Below are 8,463 nucleotides of genomic sequence, written 5' to 3'. Positions count from 1 at the left end.
CTGCAGTCCAAGTACTCGCCTAAGTTATCAAAATCCTACCGAGTGAAGAGCAAACCTCTCACTCAGGGGCTTAGCTGCAGCCCTGTGCTCGCCTAAGTTATAAAAAATCCTACCGAGTGAAGAGCAAACCTCTCACTCGGGAGGCTTAGCTGCAGCCCAGTGCTCGCCTAAGATATAAAAATCCTACCGAGTGAAGAGTAAACCTCTCACTCGGAGGCTTAGCTGCAGCCCAGTGCTCGCCTAAGTTATAAAAATCCTACCGAGTGGTAAGCCGGACTTCCACTCGGAGGCTTAGCCGCAGCCCAGTGCTCGCCTAAGTGGACTAAAGAATAAGTCGATTGCAGTAAAGGCGCCTTGCTTTGAACCTGCAAAAGACATTTCGAGCCAAAAGCAATCGTATTCAAGCACCAAATTCAAGTTTGAATCGATATCTAAAGGAACCGAAAGTGCTCAGGCGTTAAGCCCGTTAAGGTTTATCGGTTACAATTCCACTCGGCATACCGAGGCAAATTTAAAGCGTCGAGCTAGAAGAAGTTTTTTACCCCTCCTGTGGAGGGCTGGAAGGTGCAACAAACTCATCAAGGTCAATTCCGTCGGCGATCCGAGTGGCAGCCACAAGGAAAGTTTCCATAAAGGACCTGAAGTCGTGTTTCTTGGTGTTGGCCACCCGGAGGGCCGCCAGCTTCTCTTCTCGCGCATCTTTGCAGTGGACTTGGGCCAGACACAGAGCAACATCTGCACCGCACCGAGCCGAGGACTTCTTCCATTCCTGCACTCGACCAGGGATCGTGTTCAAGCGAGCCATCAGCGACTCAAGGTCATTCTGAAGTGTCTCCTCAGGCCAGAGCGTCGAGTCGATGCGAGATGTGGCGGCCTTCAGCCTTGCGAGATAGTCCACGATAGCTGCAACACGAGACTCCAGTCGGAAAACATCCATGGCAACTTCGTCGTTCACCGGAGAATTGACGGGGTCGAGGTTTGGCTCCAGCCGGCTAGTTTCTTCTTCAAAGTTTTGGCAAAATTCTGCAAGGATGATCACTGAGTCAAGGGGATGGTCGAATGGAAAAACCACGATTGGAAATGTTTGCCGAGCATAGAGGTTTACCTTCAAGCATAAGAAACAGCTTCTTGGCAAGACCACTCAGGAAGGCCTCCAGATCATTTTTCTTCTCAGTCAACTTACTGACTTGGTCGGTCAGGGCAGCTTTATCAGTTTTCAGTCGACTGACCTCCTTGTTGGCGATCCCAAGAGCAGCTTTCAGATTGGTATTGTCTTGTTCAAGCTTGGTGACTGAAGCTAACTTCTCGTCAGCAAGCTTGATCTTCTCAGCTAGTTCGAGGTATTTCTTCTGTTGGGCCTCCCTTACCTTACCTGCAAGTTACAGCAAGATCAGATTTTGAAACAAGCAAGGAGAAAAGCAGTCGTCAGGGTCTCACCAAACATACCTTCGGTCTCCTCCTTTGCCTTCGTCAGCTTCTCCTGAACCAGCTTCAAGCTCAGCTCGAGTTGAGTGTGCTTGTTTTCCAGCTCAGAGTAGCGAGCCACAAGATCACAGGAGTTCTGCGAAGAACCAATCGACTAAATGTCAAATATAATTCACTTCCGAGTGAAAAAGGAAAAATCACACGTTTCTAAGACTACAGCCGAATACAAGCATTCGACCGTAGTCTCGGGGACTACACCCAGTGGGTGCACTCAGCGTGCCCCCACTAATCCTGTTGAAGATAGAGTCGACAGTCGACCTCAAAAAAAAAGAGAGATGTATTCTTTAAGACTGTAATCGACTGCAAGCAGTCGACCACAGTCTCGGGGACTACACCCAGTGGGTGCACTCATCGTGCCCCCACCGGTTTGTGAAATCCAGTCGACTGACAGAAAGATTGACATCATAAAGCCTAAGGCCGACTGCCAGTAGTCGACCTTAGCCTTGGAGACTACACCCAGTGGGTGCACTCAGCGTGCCCCCACTAATCCTATTAAAGACAGAGTCGACCAGTCGACCGGTTTGCGAAATCCAGTCGACTTGGTCCAATGACAGAAAGACTGAAATTATAAAGCCTAAGGCCGACTGCCAGCAGTCGACCTTAGCCTTGGGGACTACACCCAGCGGGTGCACTCAGCGTGCCCCCGCTAACACGGAGTTTAATCGACACACCCAGTGGGTGACTACTGTAAATTCTGGAAAGGAAAAGTTTTTGGTAGCATATCCTAACAGAACAAACGGTGGTCGACTGACCTGAACATTGCTTTGGAGGGCAGAACTGGCGTCATAAGCTGCCTGGCTCGCATCCCGGATGGTCTTCAACTGCTCCATCATGATTCCTGCCTGGCGTATCGCCTCCTTCGCCGCGCCAGCTTGGTCCTCTGGGACGTGGTGCGTCGTGAAGAGGGAGGGCTGCTGAGCACTCGTCAGTGGATCTGCGAAGGACACCGTGTGTCGAGTGGTGTTCTCTTCCTCCGCAATCAGAATCTCAGGCGCCGTCACATCCTGGGGCACCTTGCTGGCGGACGCTTTCCTACTCCTTCTGCGCTTCAGCGGTTCCTCATCCTCATCATCATCAGGGAGATTGATAACAGCATTGGGTGGAGCTACAGAGAAGAATCAGGATCAGAGATCGCGAGTCAGTCGACTAAAAACGGCGTTAAGAATATAGTACCTGGTTTTGAAGTTGCTGCGTCCTCCATCTCATGGTCATCAGCCCGGGCTGAGGTCTCAGAAGTAGCAGCACTGCAACTCCAAAGAATCAGTCGACTAACTTCAGCGTCAACCAGAGACAAAGTTCACACAAAATAAGAAGACTTAAGCAGCACGATTACCCTGATATGGTGGGGATGGACACCTTCATCTTCGGCAGGAGCTTGGTCGACTTCGACGGGGCCGCCCTGGGCTGCTTCGGCGCCTTTTCAGTCGGCACCGGAGAGGTGGTCCGAGGGCGCTTGGTCGACTGAGCAACGGTCGCAACCCCCTTGCCACGTTCAGTCGAAGGGTCGTGGACAAGCTTCGACCGCCTTTCTGAGCGCGGTGGTAGGACCTCCTCCTCTTCTTCCTCGTCTTCAACGTCATCTTCATCACCGTCATCATCATCATCGTCATCATCATCCTCGGCAACGTCCGAGTCCCATTCCTCCTCCTCCTGGCTCTCGCCCCCACTCGCCTCACCCTCCTCAGTCGGAGCTTGTGCCCCATTGGGCATCGAGTACAGCTCGGTGAGGGCCTGGTAGATATCAAGACAAGGATCAATCGACCAGTCGGCAGGATAAACAGAAACGAATATGACAAGAACACAGTGGAGAGCAGAGCAGACATACCTTGTTTGGATCGCTGTTGTGGTCGAGTGGAGGAATCCTTCTGGCTCCGCGTGGGTTATCCTTGTTTCCGGTAACGGTGGCCATCCATCTTTCCAGAGTGACATCGTCGACTGCTTCTGGATGGACTCGACCGCCTCCGGGCTCCGAGACATGGGCTGGCTGGGGTCTTGGCGCACTCTATATAAGCCACCCCCCTCCACAGGTAGAGGGGTTCGGCACCTTGTAACTCATATACGCATAATCCACTCGACCGCCTCCGGGCTCCGAGACGTAGGGCTTTTACTTCTTCCGAGAAGGGCCTGAACTCGTACATCTCTTGTGTTTACAACCTCTCCATAGCTAGGACCTTGCCTCTCCATACCTACCCTCCACTCTACTGTCAGGCTTAGAACCACGACAGTACCTGCCTCTCAAGTTCAACCACCTTACATCGTCCGACCAGACAAGGACAAAATGAACACAACTCCATGCATCCACCAGCCGGACAGAAAGAACACAACTCCGCATAGCCACCTATCAGATAGGCCGAACCGGATAGGCATGAGGGAAGCAAACCCACCTCAGGGAAACAATTGAGCACAAATGAAAGGAGAGAATAAATCATATCCGCCCGGCAAAATGGCAACTCCGCACCGTCTTCCAACCCTCCTCAAAACCAGCCGGGTGTTTGGTGCGATAGCCATATGGGGTCCGGGCACGATGGTCGCCTCCAAACACCAGATGCCGCCACCAACCGCCCGGCAAGATGTCGACTCCACATCGTCTTCCAACGTCCCCGCCCCACGAACAATCAGTCGGGTTTGGGCACGATAGCAAGACGGGGTCCGAGCATGATGGTCGCCTTTGCGTGGTGGCCCAAACATTAGAGGCCCCCAGCCATTCATCAGGCGGCACCCACAGGGATAGCCGGGTGGGGCCCGCGCATGATGATCTCCTCCAACGGGTAGCCCAAACATCAGACACCCCCACAGAAGCGAACGAAATGACACACACAGTGCGAGGGAAACGATCGCCAGACGAGTTGGTCCCGAGCATGCCCCTAGGCCACGCGTCATGAACACCAAGACGACCGGCTCGGAGAGGAATGGTTGGGACCAATCGCGTGGTGGGGAAGACGAAACATAGGTAAGGACACGAGATGCGCGCGAGCGTGAGCATGGATGTCTTGAAAAGACGAATACTCCATGGTCATCCTTCAAAGGAGTAATGCATCGAACTTTTTCTTACATGCAGCGGAGAGAGGAGTACGCAATCAAGCCTTTGCGCCATGAAGCTCAGATGTGAGGTTTACACGTAAGTTTTACAAAAGTACACAGGATGAATACCTGGCCATGTGCAGCCGGTCCCGAAAATCCCGGGCCGGACCGACCGGGTCGTGTTTTTCGGGCTTGAGCCCTATTTGTTAGGCCCGACGGTCGGGTCGGGCCAGACTCAGGTCTAGGTTTTCACCGGGCTTTTTTTGGCCCTGCCCGACAAATGCTTAAGCATGATCACGTTTCTAGAAATTTGAGCGGTTTGACTTTAACCAACTGCTATAATATCCCCTCCGTATAAAAAAAATGATGCTTTTTGATACTATTTTTTTAACACAGTACAAACGCAAGCAACCGGCATATCATTTTGAAATTTATAAAGTCATCGTAGACATCCTGAAATAAATCCAGAAATAAATGCGAGCAGTAGGACTTGAACCCTAATGGGCTAAGGATAAACAGTTCCTCTAACCATTCAATTACAGGTTGGTTCGCGCTTTCTAATACTATTCAATATGTCAAAAAAAATGTCTTATATTTTGATTCAGACGGAGTACTACTACCTAACTTCTATCAACTAAAGTACGCTTAACCCTAACGGTTTTCCATGGCGCAAATCTCCAATGAAAGTTCTCCCCTTCCTTTTCTGTATCTACATGAGCATATCCCATCTCCCAACACTGGAGTACCAGATTAACTAACAGAAAATATAAATTAACCGCCTTCCTTCTCCATCCCCTCTCCGTCCTACATAACGGACCCCGTGCATTTTCTCCCCACCTGTTCTCCATCGACCCCAAGGAGTTCGACACGTGCACCGCCTCCGTATGCCAGAGGCCATGGCCGAGGCCGGGGAGCTGGTGGTGAGCAGCGCCCAGCAGGACGACATGCTGCGGGTGGTGGCCGCCCTGGCCGGCATCCTGGAGCGCGTCGCGGAGCGCAACGACGCGGTGGCCACGCCCGGGGAGGCGGCGCCGGCGTCGGCGTTCCGGGCGACGACCAAGCCGGGCATCTCGGTGCGCGCGTACGTGGCGCGCATCGCGCGGTTCGCCGGGTGCAGCCCCGCGTGCTACGTCGTCGCCTACATCTACCTCGACCGGCTGCTGCAGCGCGCCCGCGGCTTCGCCCTCGCCGTGGACTCCTACAGCGTGCACCGTCTCCTCATCACGACCGTGCTCGCCGCCGTCAAGTTCATGGATGACGTGTGAGTTCCCCTTAATGCTAAATTAATCCAACAGCTCAACCAGTTAATTTGTACTGTACCTCTGTACATGATCATCTTCGTCTTGGTGGCGTGATTCGAATTATGCCAATTAGCTCGCTTTGCACTTAACTCAATAGTCACCGTGTTGTTGACAGTCGTCATGCTCTACTTGGTTAACAATCTCACAACACCAATATTCAGACCTCTGGATGGTAATACTGCCGAGGGATGCATTACTTGGAGTTGGACCACCTGAATTTTGGTTCTCTGTTCTTTGGATTTAGCTTGCTGGTTCGAACACCTGAGATTCTTGTGCCAAGAGTAGCGAGCTGTGACAAAGTGCTTTGCTCTTCTTCTACTCTGACAACTAGGAATAGGTTGAGACTTGGGAGTGCCTTCGAAGTAACTCCAGCATCATTCCACTTGCATTTCCAGAATTGTGCTGCCATTTGCTTTGGACATAGCATTATCAGCTCCTAGCTAGTAACTGTCGGTGCAGACTGCAGGCATAGATAGTTAAGGTTTTTCTTCCGGTCAGTTCAGTTCAGACAGTATACAACCACACCTCAATTCACAAAATATCAGTAGTAGTAATCATTGGCACATGTGCAGTCCTGTGCTAATAATGCACCGGAGAGGGCAATCAGTGGGTAGGTGCCTACATTTAACTACGGTGTCAAGCTAGGATTTGCACTAGGCACTGTGTACACTGTACACAGAGTGATTTGTCCTTGCGAATTAAAGCAGGCGGTATACGGCAAAGTTATGCCTGTGGAGTGAGCGGAGCAGAAAAGACGTAGTATGTGGTGGCTGCTCCTTCCACCAAACCACACGCATCAAGCGTGGACCCGAGGACATGGACTAGAACCCGGCCCTGCCCACTCGCCTTTTTGTTAGGAACTTAATCCAGTGCCAGTTGTGGCGGATCGCGACTGGTAACTTGCCATCTCTGCTGATGCTTGCTGCTCAATTTCCCCCCAGAGTCTTCGCTGAGATTGATATACTTAATTGGCCCAACTTGGCATCCTTAAAAGAAACGTTTTGGACTTTCGTGCCTAGTTGGTAATTCTGGTTGTGCTTTGTTGGGCTGCTTGATTGATCCTTTTGACTGCAAAACTCTAACACCATCCTCCCTGTAAAAAAAACAGTTGAATGAGTTGAACAAATTGTATGAAAAAATAATGGAAGTACAGTGGCACGGTGTTCCCCTCTTGAAAGGCCTGTGTTTCCCTGTATGCAGATGCTACAACAACGCCTACTTTGCCAAGGTCGGGGGCATCAGCCTGGTCGAGATGAACTACCTGGAGGTCGACTTCCTGTTCGGCGTCGGGTTCGACCTCAACGTCACGCCGGAGACATTCGGCCACTACTGCGCCGTGCTCCAGTCCGAGATGCTCTGCGCGGAGGCTGCTTCTGCGCCGCCGAGGCTGCAGCACTGCTGCCTCTCTGAATCCGAGGACGATGCCGCCAGCTGCGGCAGCCAGCAGCAGCTGGCGGCATGAAGCCGCCGGCCGGCCAGCACCGCGCTTGGAAGCAAGTTGGCATCACATGGCCGGTTGCATGATGCATGCATTTCTGTTAGTCTGTGTGTTTAAATTTGTAGTGCTAGTTAGCTAGCTAGGTGGTCGTCGCCTTCCTACATGCCTTGCTGCATGATGCTTGCAACAATGCTTTCTCGTAGTGCACTCGTCCTTAGTTTTCGTTTGTTGTGGTGGTGTAGGTAGGTAAGTGAAACACTAGCGTGCTCCGCTTTGTCGGATTTTCTCTTGTGAAACAGATTGTACAGTCTTGAACCTGTTGGTAACTTTAGCATTCCATATGTATATATTTTCACATTGGGTTATAGTGATACTGATGCCAGAAGTGAATCGCAGCAGTGAGGCGTTTTCATTCAATCGATATATCAAGACAATATAGTTGCAGTGTGTGAGTGGCTGGCCTCTGCATGATATGATGCACATGGTCAACACGTCCAACACAATCAAACAGAAAAGTCCAGCCTAAGATGAGATAGGTACTATCCGGAGATTACAATGTCATTCATAGTGGGAGAAACCCTACTTATGGCTCCTTTGATACAAAGAAATTTCATAGGATTTTTACAGGATTTGGATCCTTAGGATTTTTTTCTGTGTTGCTCGTTTGATTTGTAGTAGGATTGAAATCCTTAGGATTTTCTTCATTGGATTCATTTGTACTACACTAGCAAGATGCCCGTGCGTTGCACGGAACATCAAGATGTATTTGTATGAGTAGTTTATTTTGTGAGAGAAAAGAATGAACGAGGGAAGGCCTTATTTGCAAATGTGGAGAGGGGTGTGGGTATCTTTTTGCAAAATTGTCATAGTTTCCTTCCTATCCGTAAGATATAAATCAGGCGGCCTATATTGCAGGATGGCAGGCACACCATCATCACCAACTCTGTTTTTTTATAAGAATAGAGATTTTGAAGAAAACTTTCTATCCACTCAAACTTCTTTGTAGAATTCCTTTGTTTTTCCTGTGCTATTAAACACTTTTTATAAGGATGAGAAGAAGAACGAAAGTTGCCATCCTCGCGCCACTAAACTTGACACCAAAACATCCGGAGATGCCTTCTTCATCATCATCTTCTCCTCCTCCTCCCCCCCCCCTCCTCCTCCTCCTCCTCCTCCTCCTTCTCCTTCTTCTTCTTCCGCCTCTTCTCCTCCTCCTCC

The 8,463-nt window shown here is 50.6% G+C and overlaps 1 protein-coding gene across 1 annotated transcript; it reads left to right on the top strand.

Annotated features, from left to right (window-relative positions):
* The first annotated feature begins 5,270 nt into the window (after positions 1–5,270).
* On the top strand, positions 5,271–7,612 carry LOC119317303 (cyclin-P4-1-like). The gene is made up of 2 exons (XM_037591731.1): positions 5,271–5,767; positions 7,008–7,612. Exons 1-2 carry the CDS (start codon positions 5,391–5,393, stop codon positions 7,267–7,269), a joined length of 639 nt encoding a protein of 212 aa, XP_037447628.1. The 5' UTR covers positions 5,271–5,390; the 3' UTR covers positions 7,270–7,612.
* Positions 7,613–8,463: the final 851 nt, after the last annotated feature.

The sequence above is a fragment of the Triticum dicoccoides genome, chromosome 6A, assembly GCF_002162155.2.
Source record: "Triticum dicoccoides isolate Atlit2015 ecotype Zavitan chromosome 6A, WEW_v2.0, whole genome shotgun sequence".
In the NCBI taxonomy this organism is placed as follows: Eukaryota; Viridiplantae; Streptophyta; class Magnoliopsida; order Poales; family Poaceae; genus Triticum; species Triticum dicoccoides.
Note: the sequence above shows the minus strand (reverse complement) of the source record. Positions and strands in the feature narration are given on the sequence as shown.

Bases quoted from the DNA above. Each gene is read 5' to 3' on its own strand.
- LOC119317303 (XM_037591731.1), top strand. From the start codon at position 5,391: ATGCCAGAGGCCATGGCCGAGGCCGGGGAGCTGGTGGTGAGCAGCGCC. The intron at 5,768-7,007 runs GTGAGTTCCCCT...CCCTGTATGCAG, and splicing joins GTCAAGTTCATGGATGACGT to ATGCTACAACAACGCCTACT.